Source organism: Danio rerio, chromosome 11 (assembly GCF_049306965.1).
Source record: "Danio rerio strain Tuebingen ecotype United States chromosome 11, GRCz12tu, whole genome shotgun sequence".
NCBI lineage: Eukaryota > Metazoa > Chordata > Actinopteri > Cypriniformes > Danionidae > Danio > Danio rerio.
In genome coordinates, this window is record NC_133186.1 from 39,986,539 (window position 1) to 40,004,766 (window position 18,228).

The following is an 18,228-nucleotide window of genomic DNA, read 5'->3' on the forward strand; positions in this document are numbered from 1 at the left end:
ATGGTCACCTCGCTGTGGGTTTCTGACTCCATAGATGTCCAAACAATGGACGAACTGTTACGCGGCGCGCACGCATGCGTGAACACGTACGTCGCTCTGTGTACGCAGGCGGGGGAGGGGCACGTAAACAGAGAATTCCAAAAAGGAAGGGAGTGTTTCTTTCAACTGATAAACCAATACATCAAGGTATGCATTAATAAGCTCATTCTCAAATTATACATCCTCACTTTACAGGCTCTTCTCTGCGTACTACAAGCGTGTGTGTTTTATTTAGTCTTTTGAATCTGCAGCCTCGTGCATTTACCATTTTCAGCCCAACGCAGCGCCATTACTGTACAGGGCAAAATGGACAAAATGGCCATTTTCGATTATATTGTGGTTACGTGCAATTAATTCCCCGTGCACTGGCTAAATATATGCACGTGTGACTTTGTGCACGTTATTCACACCTTAACAGTTAGACGTATGTGTGGAGCAAATAAACAATGAGATTGTAGCTCCTTTCTTGCTAATTTGCTGTGCCTTCACGTCCAGCCTGTGTTTGTCGCCGTGCTTTCCTATGCACGAGCTTCCCTTTGCTAAACAGAGGTCATGCCGTACATTTTAGGTGTTTAAATCAGTGAATAATAATGCTGTGATTTTGTAAATTAATCTCTGTAAGCTCCCCAGTACAATGAATTAACCTAGTGAACAATGCAGGTATTTATTGGATTCCCAGCTTAGATCAATACATCACCTGCACGCGCGCGCACACACGTGTGTGTGTATATATACAGACATATAGACATGTACGTATATATATAGATATATGCATATAATGTCTTTATGTATTGGCAGGTAAGAATCATGCCTATTCGCCGCTCAGCTGCAGCCCCACCCAAAGAGGAGGCACCCCCTGCAAATGCCCCTGATGGAGGTAAGGATGGCTCATTGCCTGGTACATTGATCATATTCGAGCACACAAGGATATATTGTGGCAATTCACATAGTCATAAACCCCTTCAGAAGGACTAATTTGCTTGCAAATAAAAACAAATAAAAATAAGACTGAAATATTAGTTATTAGTAGACCCACAAGGAATCTGCACACGCAGAAATACGCAGATATTTAGCCTATCATTAAGTCTATATATTTACTTGTGTAAATGGATATTTATTCAGTTTTTAAATTAATTTCACTTATATTTTGTGATATAATAAGTTATTTGCAGAAACATTTTAGTGCATCTTTCCGATTTTTCTTTCGCACAGATGCTCCCGCTGAAGGATCTGCATCTGCAGGTGAGAAGGAGAACGAGAAAAACTCGCCTTCTAAACCCGAAAACACGGAGGACAAGAAAGCCGGAGGAGATGGAGAGGAGGCGACTGCTGATGGAGAGGAGCAGGCCAAAGATGGAGAGGCCGGAGAGGGAGAGAAATCTGACGAAGCAGCTGCTGAACAAGGGAAGGGCAAGAAGAAAAGAGGAAAGGATGCAGCTAAACTGTAAGTTCGAATAAAGAAACACTTTTTTTTTGTAAATAGGCTCATTTTACAAGTCATCAAGAGTTTAAACAGTTGAGTTTCACTATTTTAGAATACATTCAGCTGATCTCTGGGTCTGGCGGGAGCACTTTTAGCTTAGCTTAGCATAAATCATTTAACTGGGTTAGACTGTTAGCATCTTGTTCTACAATATACTATTTTTTCTTTGTGATTGACTCTTCTACAGTTACATCATGAACTAGGGCTGACAGAAAGTGAAAAGTTGCCTCTTTTTAGGCTTATATGGCTAGGAACTATATTCTTACTATGGCGTAATAATCAAGGAACTTTAGCAGACACAATAATGTAATGAGAGTATAGTTCCTAGTCATATCAGCCTGGAAAATAGCAACTTTTCATCTTCTGTCATTCTAAGCACATGATGTAACTACAGAAGAGTCAAGCTTTAAATAGCAAAATTATCAATACTTTTTAATTGAGTGAAATGCTAGTGTTCTAATCCGATTGAATGATTAAGCTAAGCTAAAAGGCTTCCTGCCAGACCAGGAGGCTGAATTGATTCAAAAATTGTGAAACTCAACTGTTAAACTCTAGAAAGGTTGTAAAATGAGCCTATTTCCAAAAAAGCAGGGGGTTCAATAAAGCTAAGACCATAATGCACATATTTATTAATGGGTTTATTTAAATGTTACAGTGACAAGGAAGGTGATGACAAAGGGAAGAAGGTGAAAAAGAAGAAGATTCCTGCTTGGGCGACCATTGCTGCCAACAAACTGGGTTCAACCTCACTTTCCCAACCCAAAGTTGAAGAAATCATCCTGGAGGCCATTGAGGTTTGGTTAAAAATTGAAAACAAGCTCTTCCTTAGTCCATTTATTTACTTTCTAGAGAGCTTGGTAATCATTTTACACATTTAAAGGGATAGTTCACTCAAAAATGAAAGTTGTCATCATTTACTCACCGTCCACTTTATTACTAAGCTGTTGGTTTCTTTTTTCCTGTTGAATGCAAATGAAGGTATTCTGAAGAATGTTGAAAAGCAGCAGCCATTGACTTCCATAGTAGCTTTTGTTCCTACTATAGAAGTCAGTGTTCTGCTGGTTTACAATGTTTTTCAGAATATCTTTTGTGTTCAAACGAAGAGAGAAATACAGTTTAAAACCACTTGAGTGTGAGGAAATGTTCATTTTGGGGTGAGCTATCCCTTTAACACGTTTTATTCACTAATTGTTTACAATTACTGGTAGGTTCCCTCAGAAAATCCAAAACCAGTTGGATTTTTCCATTCAATTTCAGATAATTGTGGAAAATGAGCTCTGTGAGGAATAAAAGAAAATTAGAAATACCTGTTTTTATCTAGATTATCTTAAAGGTGCTGTATGCAAGTTTTTGACTCTTGTAAAACGTAAAAATACCATAATAGGTTTGCAGATATTTAAGAAACATGCTAAGTGATCATTCTTGTTTATCTGAAAAACAATGCTGAAGTCAGATATTCTGCTTTGAAAATGTGTTTTCCGTGCCGAAACGACTGTTTTTGTTTTGGTCATTTAACCCACCCATTGCCAGTTTAGCCAATTATATTTCAACATCCTGGGTTGCCTTGGCGGAAAAACGCATATTTCATTCATATATATATATATGTATGTATGTATATATATGTATGTATATATATATGAATGAAATATGCGTTTTTCCGCCAAGGCAACCCAGGATGTTATATATATATGTATATGTATGTATGTATTAGGCATGGGCCTATGGTATGCTATGATCGTATGGGCATTCTGATGGTATGATAACCTTGGATATAAATATCACAGTATCACGGTATTAATGCTCTAAAATTTATTCTTTTTAAATGTCTGGGTAAAAAACAAAAACTTTTTCCACTTTGTACACAATATATTTTTATTTGGGAAAAATTTAAAATATTTTGGAGCAGTAAACATGTTAGGCTAAATAATTCAAATGAATTATTTACTTCTGCTGTCTTCATTAGTTTCAAAAACACTGATTTGTTTTACAATTTAAAACGGGATCTTTGGATATCTTTTCTGCTGGCGGTACTGCTGTCCTAAAAAACAAAAAAATTCACTAAAAATCTTACTTATACCTTAGAAATGGTATAGCAGAAAATATTGACTGTTTTAAAACCTTGACTTCTTAGCCATGCCGGAACCTTAAAGTAGTAGTTAGGGATTAGTTTGGGGTGGGTCTATAATAGGGCAAAAAAAAAGAAAATGTTGATTCTTTTCAGAGTTGTATTCTGTATTCCATGCTGAAACCTGCCTGAGAATCAATAAAACTGTTAATCGCTAAAACCTTGACTTTTTCAAACCGCAGTATTCCTTGAAATTGGTTACTGTCCAAATGCCTAGTATGTATAAGAAAAATGCTGTTCTGCTAATTTAGCTTTTTTGTTCCCTTTAAATGTCTATATTTAGAGAATATATTGCCCTATTTGTTTCCTTCAATTAATGCATGTATTATTTAAGTTTTCATTTGTTGGTCTTTAAATGGTTTTATGAAGGTAAAGGTTAAACGTTTAAGAGTTTAGAAGCAAAATCGAAAGTCTGAAAAACTGTGAAAAGTCTCATATGTACATCTTCCTGTAGAGTTGCAAAGAAGACCGCAGTGGTGCTTCTTCAATCATCATTATGAAATACGTCAGGAAGAAGTATCCCGCTGTGGAAATGGACAAAAGGACCAAAAACCTCTACAAGAGGTCTCTGAAGCGAATGGTTGAGAAGGGTGTTGTCAGACAGGTGATTTGCATTTTAACACATGAGTATTTTTAGTTTTACATATACAGTAAGTCAACTTTGTCCTGTCTTCTTAACCCACAGCTGAAGGGTAAAGGCTTTTCTGGAAGTTTCACCATTGGGAAGGTATCTAAATATAGTGTAACTTTCATTGCTGATAAATACAGTGTAAATGAAGTACTTTTTAAGGATTGATTTATTTTTTTGTCAATGTTGTTGTGTTGTGTAGAAGCCGGCTGCATCTGCTTTACCCAAGGAGACACTGGGAGAGTCTCTACCTCTGATCATCACCCGTCTTTGTGAACCCAAAGAGGCTTCATACATCCTGATCAAGAAGTACCTGGAACAACACTTCCCTCAACTCAATGTGGAAAACAGGTCATTATTGACGTCCTATTAGTAGACGGGGGTGCAATATTGACCCTTAGTTTTTCTTTGAAAATATTTTCATTGGTGAAACAAAAAAAAAGACAATATTATGTCTAAAACTCACATTTACATTACGCTTTGATAGTTGCGCAAATTATTATATTGTCTAAAGATTATAGGTTCATATAGCGGGGAAAATAAGTTTTCAACATGTCACTATTTTTCTCAGAAAACATGTTTCTAAAGGTGCCGTTGACTTGAAATGTTTCCAGAATGTTGGTAACAACCAAATAAATTCTTATATGCAAAAAAAACAAACAAATCTAATTTGTTTACAAATTAAGTTATGCATAATAAAATGAAATGACACAGGGAAAAATTATTGAACACATGAAAAAAGGGAGGTGTAGAAAGGCAATGAAGGCCCAGACAGCAGCTAGACACTCTGCCCTTTGTCATTGTAAATGAATATTAGCTTAAAGAGTCACAAAACACATTTTTTGAGCTGTTGACAGTCGTATATGTGCCCCACACTGCTATAAACACTAGTAGGACACATAAATTTCACTAAAAAGTGAAAATTGGTTGCTTTTGCGTTATTTCGAGCAAATTCATACTTCCGGTTTGAAACAAATTTTTGAAGCTGCGTCATTGCCATGAGATCTAGCGTGTATATATATAGAATATATAGCGTGTATTCTATCGTGTAGACTGGACGTCTGTACCTGGGAGTGCCTATTACGTCTCTGAGTGTGCTGCATTAATGCATGAATAAGACTTGGTTCAAACCAATCAGCGCGCTCCATTCCGTATGCTGTGCAACTTCATTAATATGCATGATAGCTTCGAAGACTGTTTGTACCTGTTACAGTGTTCAGATGGCAGAGAGACGCCACGTTGTGTTGGCAAAACGAGCATGCAGTGTTGCTTTTATAATTCGCTGCGACCAGTAGTCTCTGTTTGTTTATTCAGATGGCAAAGTTAGTTCGTATCAAACTTACTATTACCAAGAGTGTAAACATGTTAGCACCACAATCAAACTTACTGTCGTGAAGGATTTTCGCCGCATTTTGTGACAGGAATAACACACACGGCTTTCTGACGCTACCTGCCGAGTGCATCTAAGTTTCAGAGAAATGGCCCTATAAAAACATGACTGGTTCAATTCTTATTTTCCCCGCTGTACAAGGATATTGATTGCTTTAATAGCTTTTATAAAAACTAAAGGATGTGTTTTTTGCAAGCACACAGATCATTAAATAAATAAAGTGTCCCATGTAGCACACTTTTAGCTTAGCTTAGCATAAATCATTTAACTGGATTAGACCATTAGCATCTTCCTTGTGGCTGTAACATTTAAATAAACCAATGAGTAATTTTTTTATTTTTATTTTACAAGTTCCCTACAGGTGAACAGTTGAGTTTCACCATTTTTAAATCTATTCAGCCAATCTCTTGCTCCGGGAGCTCAGCATTAGTCATTCAATTAGGTTAATCAGGGTTTCTGCAGGGTCTTAAAATGTCTTAAAGCTCAAAATATAAATGTTAGGCCTTAAAAAGTCTTAAATTTACTGAAATATTGTGTTGTTGGTCTTAAATGTTTTTTTTTTTTAAACAGGTCTTAATTTTTCTTTGTTCATGTATTGCTACTAAATCTGCCCAAAACCCATACAATCACTAACAATCATCTTAATAAAACTTTCAACGTTTTATTTAATTTTAGGTAATTTTTAACTCTATTTATCCTAATGGTTTATTTATTTTCCTTAGAGTAACATTTGTTTAAACCTTCTCCATGTATTTACTGCTGAGGACACCGACCTAGACAGATTGTTGTGCATAACTAAGTTTATTATAGTTTTTAAAACATTTGTTAATTATTAAAATTATTTTAAGTTGGGGGATAAAGGTGTATGGATACAAGTAGAGCTCGCTTGTTTTTACACAATATTTAGAATATTTAGCTAAGAAATAAATTATTATTTTTATTGTATTATTAAATGTTTTAAATTCTAAAAAGAAAATTTGATGGAGCAAATAAAAACTCTTCCATCTAGGCCATTTGAACAATTTCTTAGCCTTTAGACTGTTATGGGTAAAAAATTTCATTCATATGATCTTAAAAAGGTCTTTAAAAGTCTTATATTCAACTCTGTGAAACCTGCAGAAACCCTATTAATGCACTAGCATAAAAAAATCTAAGAAGAGTTTTGGCAGTTTTACTATTTAAAGCTCGAGTCTTTTATAGGTACATCATATACTACAACTGGAAAAAAAAAAAAAATATATATATATATATATATATATTATATTACACAGTTTAAACTATAAACTGTGCTCCATGGGTTGTAGTACACAATATAACTACAGAATAGTCAAGCTTTAAATAAGAAAATGATTGAATCCCTATTTAGATTTTTAACCAAGATGCTCTGATCCGATTAAATGATTAATGATAAAATAAGTTAAGCTAAAAGTGCTCCCGCTAAACCTGGAGATTGGCTAAATTGATCCAAAAATGTTATATCTCAACACTTTAACTCTAGGGGAGTTGTAAAATGAGCCTATTTTCAAAAAGGTGAAGTGGTGCTTTAATGAATAAAAAGTGTTAATGAAATTAAAATTTATTTATACATGTAATCGGCAAAAAAATAGTGTACATATTATCATAAATTATCACTATTAGGGGTTAGTTATAAACCTAAATGTCTTAAGAGTTGTTAATGATTGGCTGTTTTGTAAACCTCTCCAAGGCCGGACATATTGAAGAACTGCCTGCAGAGATCTGTGGAAAAGGGCTACCTGGAGCAGATCACTGGCAAGGGAGCCTCTGGAACATTCCAGGTTTGTTTGATGCATTGCTAATTTTGATAATGTTTTAGACTTCGTTTTTTGACAAAAATGCCATTTAGTTTTAGTCATGGTTAGTCTTATGGGTCAAGTTTTAGTTGATGATTTTAAAATTAAATCTTAAGATTAAATCTACTCTACAGAATCACAATATATTAAATCATAATCAGGGCTTAATTTGTGCTCGAACACTCCGAATCCGGCACCTCTGAAATCTCATCCGGTACCTCATTTTACTTATCTCCCTCCTCATCTGCCGTCCTCCTCTGTCCGCTGTTCACTTTCCTCCGCAACTCCCCAACCCTCTTCACTTTCGTCTGTGACAACCAGCCCCTGCCCTGGCTCTTAACATACATCCGCAACAGCGCAAAATCTCTATATCCTCGGGTAACATGCCAGATCCGTTACCCCGATCTGTTCCTCGCATTTCACAAATTTAGCACTGATCACAATATATTAATCACGCGTATCTCTAAAATTTCTCAGCTTATTATATACTCCTGGACAACACACAGTTAAACATGAGTGATATGTAGGTTTAACAGATACTCTTCTAAATCAAATAAATACAAATGCAGATAGAAACATGCTAAGTGAACATATTTGTTTATCTGAAAAATATTGCTAAAGTCAGTTATTTTCAGAATATGTGTTCTGTGTTAGAATGTATGTCTTTGTTTTGGTCTCTATAACCAGCCCACTGCTTTACCCAAGTATATTTCAGCACTCTGGGTTACCTTGGTGGAAAGCATGGCTTAATTCATTTTAGTCATTAAGGCCACTTCAATGTATGCGGCCGAATATGCGACCTCTGGAGCAGCCTCTAAAATGAGATGCAGTTTTAGAGTTGAAACTGACAGTGATGGTTAGGACAAAAACTCATGGAAAATATTCTCGTGTGTCGTCACTGGTAGCAAGGATACAGCATAGGCCCAATATTCAGGCTACATGCTCCTGATAGTGTTGTAAATCTGGCAACAAGCAATTTCGTGAGACGTGGGGTAAAAAAGTGTTTTGATTTCGGAGTGCAATACCTAGTTCAACCACTGGGTGTCATTCTTACTTACTCAGGGTGTCCACAGGGTCTTAAAAAAGTCTTAAAGGGCACCTATGGTAAAAAATCTACTTTTTAAGCTGTTTGTACAGACATTTGTGTAAGTACAGTGTATAGACCGTCATATTGGGGTGGTATAAACACTCTCGGTCCTTTTTTTTGCAGCACCATGCATTTTAGAATTCTAAATATAGGTTTCTATCAGGGTACACACAACGGCGCTTTAAGTCAGCGGCTGTCTGCGGCGCCCAGCCACGATTCGGGACACTTTGTTTCTGGCGCGCTACAGAGCTCCATCTGCATAGTTTCATTTTAAATAACATGCGAATGTCCGTGTCTGGTGTGCCGTGTTGTGGCTCAGTCAAAGTTAATTCAGTGTGTGTGGTTATTTGTCTCGGTGCTCAAGTCTGGATCTTTAAACTAGCACACAGTTGGCTGTAAAACTATACAAAGACAAATGATTTTGTACTCTCTGCTTGGTCTGTGTCCGAGTCGTACATGTATGGCTGAATGCTGATCCTCTTATCATGCTGCTTCTCTCTGTCTGCCTGTCTGTTGTCAAACACAGAGCAGGGGAGCTCTTAGCTCCGCCCCCTTGTTACGTTGTGCAGGAATTTGAGCTACTTTTCATGTGAAGAAACACTCTCCTAAAACAGAGAGCAGTGTACACGCTCCAAAATAACACTTGAACACATTATAATTAAAAAATCTGAACTGTGTTTTGAACTGAACCTAAACTGGCACACTCAGAAGAACCATAATATTAATATTAAATCATAAAAAATGGGTAAACTATGTGCCCTTTAATGTGAAAAAAAACTAAATTTTAGTCTTTAAAAAGTCTTAAATTTACAGACATTGGTCTTAAATCGTTTTAAACGGTTCTTAGTTTTGCTTTGTCCAAGTAAAGCTACTCAATTTGGGTTGGCATCATCCAATGACCAACAATACATCTTAATAAAACCTTATTTTTATATGTAAGTTTATTTTATTGCAAAGAAATACAATTCACAACAGCTGTTAGACATTTTTACAGCAAATTCCCCAAATAAAATAAAAAAAAAACAGTTTCACGATTCCTCATGATAATACCAGGCCATTAGAGAAAAATCTTAACCCTGCATAAGTCTAAAATTTCATTCTCAATGGTCTTTAAAGGGTCTTACGAAGTTTAATGTGTGACTTGATTAAACCTGCAGAAATGCTGATACTGCACTTTTTAACAAAAATGTTGGTAAATTGTTTTTATAATAGTTTTTATCATTCAAAACTGATTGTGTAAAAAGAATTCGAGGAAAATCATTCTTCGGTGAAAATAAAACTGATTTGATGAGAGTGTACATTTGTATTGGACAGTTGAAGAAAGCCGGGAATAAGGTCCTCATGGGTGGCGGTCTGCTGGAAGACGCTGTTGTGGCCGCCATCACTGCTATGAATGAGCCCAAGACCTGCAGCATCACCATACTGCGCAAATTCCTGATGCAGAGAAAGGAGAAGAACGCCTTTCCAGTGGGTAAGGAACACTTCTAGCTTATTGCAGATTCCTAGAGTTAACTTTCTGTCCGAGGCCTGAGGTTTTCAAATGTGTCCTTTTAGTATCAGTAATAACCCTAGTATCTCATTTGGTGTATTTTAATGTGTTATGCAGACTCCTTATGAATGATTTGTGTCTTACTACTAGTGTCTCATCTGAAGAGAACCTTGCAGAAGTGTAAAGTGATGGGATGGATGGAGCAGATTTCTGGTCATGGACTGAGTGGGTCATACCAGCTTAGTTATCCATTTTACCCAAGGTAAGTTCAATTGTAAGTTCAATGTAAAGAAGAGACCGTTGTGTAATAAATACTGCACTTACTCACCTTATTCTTCGCCGACGAGCGGGCACAGCCATTTGAATCTTTTTGGCTCGAGACTTCCGGTCTCATTACCTTCCATTCATTTTTAGACATTAAAAACTGCTCGTTTCGCTGTTTGATGTTGCAAACTGACATTTTATTATTATATTATTCTATATTATTCTACTTGATCTGTATAGTCATGCAAACATTTGTTTGTAGAGCAAGTAGTTTGACCGTTTTCTGCCGTTTATTATTCCTAGTCATTTCTCCCATAGACGACTAAATCAAAAGTTCTAAAACAATCGCAAAAACAGGCGCACTTCCACATTATAGAATAAGGTCAATAATCAGTGAATATAAGGTGGTTTCACTTTTGAAATGCGGTTTAAATTACTCCCGTTTTTTAATTCTTCTGAACACATTCAGGTGCTGCTTGTCATGCGAGGAACGCCATAGTCAGATTCGATACAACACCGACACTGCATGCTACTCCATGTCGCGTCAGTGATGAGTTGTTCTTGAACGATTTGTTTATTTTGAACAAATCTTTTGTATGACTCTGGGAGTGAATTATTCATTTACGCATGCGCACATTTTGCACATTTTGTTTCTTGCAGAATGTGCACGTGTGGCCTCAGACCATATTGATATGAATGATATTGGATAATACTGCATCGCGTTAGGGAATCATACCGATATATCCCCTAAACCCGATATATCACCCAGCCCTAGAATGAACCCTGAGTTTAAATGAAATGTTAAGTAGATAAAGGACTTTCATGGCGCTGTATATATGCTGGGGGTATCAATTACAAAAGGGCTCAATATAAAATTATTAGTGATTTAAAAAGTCCTTGAATTTGGTGTCCATGAAAGAGTAGCCACCCTGATATACCAAATTAGATTTAAAGGCTAAATAAAAAATGCAAATGAATGTGTTCCTGATTTCATTGGATTTCTTTTGTTTAAGTTAGTCATTCATTAAATCATTTATTAACATAATTTATTTACAGTTCTTGTAGAAACTTAGTGACCATATTCATGAATTTGCCATTGAACAATCACAAAACCAAATTTGGTTCATTAATAAATGGTTCATTGTTGAACTAAGTTTATGAATAAACCGCACTAATTTCAAGAGGATCACGTGCTTATGATCGATTACGGCTGGTCCAGCTAACACATGATGCGCCAATCAGATGAATCCTAACTTTCTCACCTCCGTCATCTTCATCTTGAAGAAGTTCTCCTTCCACCCCTACTCCTCCTCCCTATCCCAGATAGGGCGGCACGGCAGCCCTGTCATTAGCACTGTTGCCTCACAGCAAGAATGTTACTGGTTTAAGTCCTTACTAGGCCAGTCGGCATTTCTTTGTGGAGTCTGCATGTCCTCTCCGTGTCTGCATGGGGGTTCCCTGGTTTCCTCCCACTGTCTAAAGACATGCAACACAAGTAAATTGACTAATCCAAAGTGGCAGCATAGACAAACTTAGTCAGCTATCTCTCATATCAATTCCTAACTCATTAAGCCTGGTTTATACTTCTGCGTCAAGTGACCGGCGTAACTCACGGCGTTGGCAACGAGCGCAGATGTGCATTTATACTTCTGCGTGCTGTCTCTGTTGGTCTGCATTAACACTTCCGAAACGCTAGTGGGCAGTGAGGTGTAAATGTTCCTCTGTGTCGAGTTTCTTCGCCTCTGTTTTGCTTTCCTGAACACTTCCTGGATGTGCAAGTGGCTCAAACTCGCTCATTTTGAGGCAGCAACCGGCGGACAAAACCGGCGGAAAAACAAAACTTTCCAACCGAAGCTCCTTCACGGGACTCCACACTTGTAAACAATCGCTACATTGGGTTCGCGCCATTCGCGCGGCTCTCGGTCCCGCCCAGACTCGTCAGCGCTACCAAGCCGACCAATCACAAAGCTTGCGCTACGCGTTGTTGCGATGTGTAGTTACATTTTTTGAGAGGTGCACGTCAGTGACGGCCACGGCGAAGGGCTATGCGTCAGCGCCGTAGCATACGCCGACATTTGACGCCGAAGTATAAATCAGCCTTAAACCATAACAAGCAGGGGAGATCTCGATCTACCTGAGCTCAAACTCCTCTCTTGCCCTTTAAAAGGGCGGAAGCCCCAGGCTCGAGGATATTCTAAGTTCAGAGCTTTCTCTCGGGAAATCATGCCAAACACGCTTTATTATCAATCATGAGCTACGTGTGAACTCTTTAGATATAGATTAATTCAGGAATGAAGCACCAAAGTGTTGCTCTGAGATTTTTTACTTTAACTTTGTTTAAAACTATTTTAAATGACAAAAATAGAAAAATAAATGACAATATGATGTGTAAAAAGCAACTTCGTGAGTTGATTAGTTGCAAATAAATGTTTTTTGATGTCATGCAAAGGAAATTTGAGACACTCAGGGTGTTTAAAATGAAATGCGATGGAACATCTTAATTGACAAAATGTCTGTTGCATCTTCTTCTGCAGCCCGGCAGTTTTGTTTCCAGAAATGGTGGAAAAGCTAAAAGAGAAGGAGGTCAAACGCAAGAGAGTCGAGGTGTCTGATGAATCTGAAGAAGAGTCAGAAGAAGAATCTGAAGAAGAATCTGACGAGGAAGAGCCTCCCCCTAAAAAGAGGTGAAGTACATCACGTAGCTTCTGAATATCAAATTTAACTACAAGCAGTGATAATGGCCCAAGCCTTGGCCCCACCTCCCCAGTAGGTGTCCGCAGGGTCTTAAAAAGTCTTACGTTTCAAAAACAAAATCAAAAAGTCTTGAATTTAATGAAATGTTGTCTTGTAGATCTTGTCATTTTTACCAGCTCTTAATTTTCACACAGTAGGAATCCTTCATCAGACAGTCTCTCAGTCGTCATGTGTAATGATTTTGTCATTTTGGACTTTTTTTTAATGCTTTCACACTGTACATGCTTAACTCATTAGTTTTTCTATGCATGATTTATTTAGAAAGGAATCCCAGGACTGATTATTCTACTTCACTGTATGAAGAAAATACTGTAGACAAGAAAAAATAAACATAAATGCAGTGACTACAAGTTGAAGGAAAAAAGCACAGTAAAAGTGCCAATACAGCACTTAAAATGTACTCAAGTAATTTTTTAAACTACTAAAATACAATTCCTGAGAGAAACTACTCGGTATTTTTTTTACTTTACACCACTAGGTCTACAATCAAATTTACAAAACCAGTGATCCCAAATCAAATCCAGAGATCAGAATGTGACTAGGTGCCTGTTCTGCACAATTCCTCCTGCCATAAAACACACTGGACTGTCCTGCTTTAAATGACAGCAGCAGGCTTTTTTATGAAACAAACTCTCTTAAGAACATATTCAGCAAAGTGTCACCAGGAAAATTTGTAGAATTGTTTTTTATGCATTAATGCTAAAGATCCTATTTAATTTATATGTTCATTTGTTTATTGTTTTTAATTGTATAAGTGGTGTAACCATAGACTGTAAAATATATGGACGTAGTATCCGTGACGTCACCCATAGGTTTCTGAAGAGCGCAAAAGAAGCCACAAGTAGGCGCGGCCAATTGTCGCCATTTTGGTCACGCGTCATCACACCCACGGCGGGATACCAAACAAGGGCAAAGAGGCGGAGAGTGAGCGGAGCTACAGACACCTGCTAGCATTTAGCTTGGACCTGGTTCAGACACACTTTACTTTGGGAGAACGCTTAATACTGTATCACCTGTGACTAGTTTGTATTCTGACCACTTGTGCTTTGTTGTATACTATATCAATAAAGTATTTAGACTTTTAAAAACACTGCTGTAATACATTGAGCTACTAAACATTGTTCTTATGACGTTTCTCAACAGGAGGAAAACGCGAATTACATCCAAACACTTCAGATATAGTCTGTGTTAATAAATGCAGGACTATTGATGAAATCCAGCATAACACTGTATGACAACGCTTCAGATGACTGTTCTAGAGCCTACAGCTAATCAATCTGACAGATTCTGGAGTGCATTACAGCTCTAAATATAAATATAAACGATAAATGATCTTAAATAAAATAAATGCATGTATGATTTTAAATAAAACAAATGCATGTATAGAGATGGTATATAAGTATATAACTTTACTCACATGGGAAACGGAGGCCACGTGAATGGTTTGTGAGCACAATTAAGTGCACTCAGCTTGCCATGCCATCTAATAATTGTAGGAAACAAGTCCAAAAGGCAGTTGACTGTGTAAAGCCACATAAAACAACACAGAAATACGATAAATATGCCGAGTTCAGTGGCTAATATGCAGGATTCAGCTGAGGTGACGTGACGGCGACCAACGAGACCTAGCTGTCACTCAAGTGACCACGCCCTTAATTATGCAAACTTAATATAACTTAATATAAAGGAAACGGATGAGTTATAAAAAAATTCACCCCCTCACAGTTGTCATGAAGGGTAATATTAGCTGTATTAACCAAAACCTTTTTTTGTACCAGGCTGTAAACACCTTTATTTCTGCTGTAAAGTTGGCCATTCTAACAGTGGGCTCAATTGAAATTTGCTCTGTTTTGGAGCCAGGAGCGGCCAGGACTAGCGGAATTTCGGATGAATTGCAGTTTTAGTTACTTCCATATTGGCTTCCTGAGGGAGAGCGGGAGGTTGCCGCTTGGGTGTAACTGATCACACATCTCACGGTTTGGATCACATTGTGTTTTTATGGTCACAGATCGGACCATTTTTTAGATCAGCCAAAAAGGGTTTATTACAAAAACAGTGCTGCAGGACACTTTTGGTTTTAACAAACAGAACTCAGAACCTGTCATTTTAGTAAAAATAAAATGAAGAAAAAATCAGCTGAATAAAAATAAAAGTTAAAATATTCAGTTCTGTGAAAAATTCACTGTTACTACTACCACTGTTGCTGATAACGCTAAATGTAGAACTCTAACATTTGTAAATACATAATTTGTAAAACCCATTTATTTGTTGTCTCATTTTCAATAAGTGATTTAGTTATTCACTCAACACTTCATATTAAATTGCTAGATGTGTCATTTTTGAAGAATTATTCAGTGGCATAATAGTTTTGCCTTTTTCAAACACAGATTTGATTGCAGCAATTTGAAGGATTAATAAATAGATGCAAATCACCAATTTATAATTTATGTTGCGTGGGTGTTGAGATCCCGATCTTTTAATGATTAATCATGCAGCTTACACTGAATGCATTATTGCAGGCTAAACAAGTAGAGACAGAAAACAACTTTAATAACCTGAGAAACCCACCACATCCCTATTACTTCGGTCATCATTCTATTTTACAGGAATGCCTAAATGCTTTCATACATGTTATATGAATGACACGAGTGGCGATCTCTCTGCGATCATTACAAAGTTAAGAAAAATACGTAATAATCCGTGGGTCACATTTGTTCTGACAACAGCCTTTGTTGCTTACATGGCATTGCGAAAAAATTCATCATTATCATCAGACCAGAATGTGTTTTATTATGCTAAACATTCTTACTATTTGTCTACAGGAACCAGCGTGCAAACCAAAGACCTGCACCTAAAGCTCGTCAAAATAAAAGGGCCAAACCTGTCAGCAGAAAACCTGCTCCGAAGAAACCTGCTCCCAGGAAAGCTCCCCCACCAGCCAAGAAACCAGCCGCCGCCAGCAAAGCAGCGTCTAAAAAGGCACCCGAGCCTGTTAAAGCCACACCAGTCAAAAAAGCTGCTCCGACCAGCAAGCCTAAAACGCCGATAGCCAAAAAGATGACAAGCAGGGGGTCCAAACGGCCATCACCCAAGGCTGCTAAAAAGGAAGTTGAATCTGCTGTGAAGGCTAAACCTGGTGCCCGCAAGTCACTCCGAGCCCGCAAATGAGTCCTGAGCTTGTCGGCGGCTGAAAAGATCAACTGTAGCTCAGTAGACTGCAGTGCTGGCTTTTTTTTTCCTCTTCTTATTTTTGTAGAAATGTCCTCCTTGGGGCCTCTGATGATTCTAGGACCTCTACAGAGTTATTCTGCCATTCAAATATAGGCATTTTATGTTCAATATTCTAATTACAGGTTATAATGTAGAGTAGAAATGCTACCGTTTGTGTTAAGGTGCTCATTCCGGTTAGGAGAATGAAAAGGAGCTGTTGCTTCATCTTGGTTGTGCTTCAACAACATCAAATCAATTATTTAAAATTCCTGTAGTCTGTCTTTCTGTAGAGGCAAGCATTTCAGTTACTCAGTCGCCCCTCATCCATCAGTGTTCAAGAAAACCTCTCTCTGTAAGTTTTATTTGGATTTGTTTTGGTCATGTTTTGTGAAATTAGGTCTTTAGCTACTATTGTAATCAAAAAACGAGTTTCGTTGATGTTGATTCCTTCGTGTACGTCAAAGTAAAGAATGAGTATTAATGCCTAACTTTCAGTTGAACGTCTACTTGAATGCGAAATTGGTTTTTATTAAGATGCATTAAAGAAACGTTGGCATCCACAGCTGTCATTTTCTTCTGTATAGTCTATGAAGGAGAATATACGTTTTCCAAGCAGATGTTTAAAACCTTCAATGCACTATTAACCTGGTCATACTCTTGTGTGTTAGTTTATCAGGGGGGGTTAGATGTAATTTTATGAGCATTGCTCACCTTACCCTGCATGCATGTAACCGATATACTTTTCTGTAGTCCTTAATAAAGTGACTATATTTGTACTTCTATATTTGCCCATTGTTTTGTTTAAGTTAATTCATTTCATCTTCATTTCTGTAGCCCTTTTGCAAGGTAGATTGTTTCAAAGCAACAGGTGAACTCCGGGTCCGCGACATCCTTGACTTTCGGTTTAAGATTTAAAGGGCTAGCATTGCACCAGACTCCCGTAAGTGGTTTTGTTTAAAATTGTAGAATCTATATTTTGTGCACATATGCATCACTTTGGTTTTTATTCTACTGTACAAAAGTTATTTACACTTAAATACACAGTATTTTGGATACCCGAGCTGGGTATTGAACATGGTTCATTTTCATATTTTTTTATATGGTTCATATATGACACATGTACATGTTATAGCTCAAATGAAAGCTCTTGCCAGTGCTCAAACAGTTCTAGCATTCTTTTTACTGAATTATATTCACATATCAAACAGTTGTCAAATGAATTGCAGTGTTTCCATGGCGCAGAAGTGAAAACAATACATTTATGATCACTAAGCAGCCCCAGATAGCACAGACAGCTGTCATCTCATATCTTATGCTGTGTGCTTCAGGGTAATTCCTCCTCTGTTTTTGAGGTGATGTGCATAAGTAATTCTTTCATATGTCTGATGTGGTCCAAACACAGTGAATTATGTTTGATCCAACAAAAGAATAGTGAAATATGAAGTCAATGATCAATCCATGTGGCTTGTACAGCACCTCTCATCAGTTGGAATACAATAACTTATGCATAGATTATGGCAGAGACATTTTTTCTTTTTTCCTATGATTACAGACATGTGCAGGAACCACCAAAATTAATTACAGCACCTTAGACCACACAGAACCTCAAAGGTACACTTTCAAATTTGAGTTTATTCACCTTATTCTCAGCTGTCGAGCGGGCGCTGCCATTTGAATCTTTTTGTCTCGCGACTTCCGGTCACATTCACTTCCATTCATTTTTTGACGTTAACAACTGCTCGTTAAGCTGCTTGATGTTGCAATTTAATATTTTCTTATTATAATATGCTACTTGGTCTGTGTAGTCATGCAAACATTTGTTTGTTGAGCAAGTAGTTTGGCCATTTTCTGCCATTTTCTTTATTATTCCTAGTCATTTTTCCCATAGGCGACTGAATCGGAAGTTCTAAGACAATCGCGAAAACAGGCGCACTTCCGCATTTTAGAA

General features: G+C 37.3%; 1 protein-coding gene across 2 annotated transcripts; it reads left to right on the plus strand.

Moving 5' to 3' along the window:
• The first annotated feature begins 82 nt into the window (after window positions 1–82).
• hp1bp3 (heterochromatin protein 1, binding protein 3) lies at window positions 83–17,064 on the plus strand. Of its 2 annotated transcripts, none has more exons than NM_001199725.1 (12): window positions 83–186; window positions 838–916; window positions 1,252–1,483; window positions 2,178–2,316; window positions 4,102–4,251; window positions 4,333–4,389; window positions 4,481–4,626; window positions 7,371–7,461; window positions 9,878–10,034; window positions 10,203–10,314; window positions 12,851–13,000; window positions 15,893–17,064. In NM_001199725.1, the coding sequence occupies exons 2-12, from the start codon at window positions 847–849 to the stop codon at window positions 16,236–16,238; spliced, it is 1,650 nt and encodes a 549-aa protein (NP_001186654.1). In that variant the 5' UTR covers window positions 83–186; window positions 838–846; the 3' UTR covers window positions 16,239–17,064. The 2 variants fall into 2 exon arrangements, with proteins under 2 accessions (NP_001186654.1, XP_005169466.3); XM_005169409.6 differs by having other exon boundaries at window positions 117–186; window positions 4,333–4,374; window positions 4,478–4,626; window positions 15,893–17,062.
• The last annotated feature ends 1,164 nt before the right edge of the window (window positions 17,065–18,228 follow it).

Excerpts from the sequence above, each read along its gene's own strand:
- hp1bp3 (NM_001199725.1), top strand. The coding sequence starts at position 847 with ATGCCTATTCGCCGCTCAGCTGCAGCCCCACCCAAAGAGGAGGCACCC. Across the intron at positions 2,317-4,101 it reads TCATCCTGGAGGCCATTGAG|AGTTGCAAAGAAGACCGCAG; the intron begins GTTTGGTTAAAA and ends ATCTTCCTGTAG. Across the intron at positions 4,252-4,332 it reads AGAAGGGTGTTGTCAGACAG|CTGAAGGGTAAAGGCTTTTC; the intron begins GTGATTTGCATT and ends CTTAACCCACAG.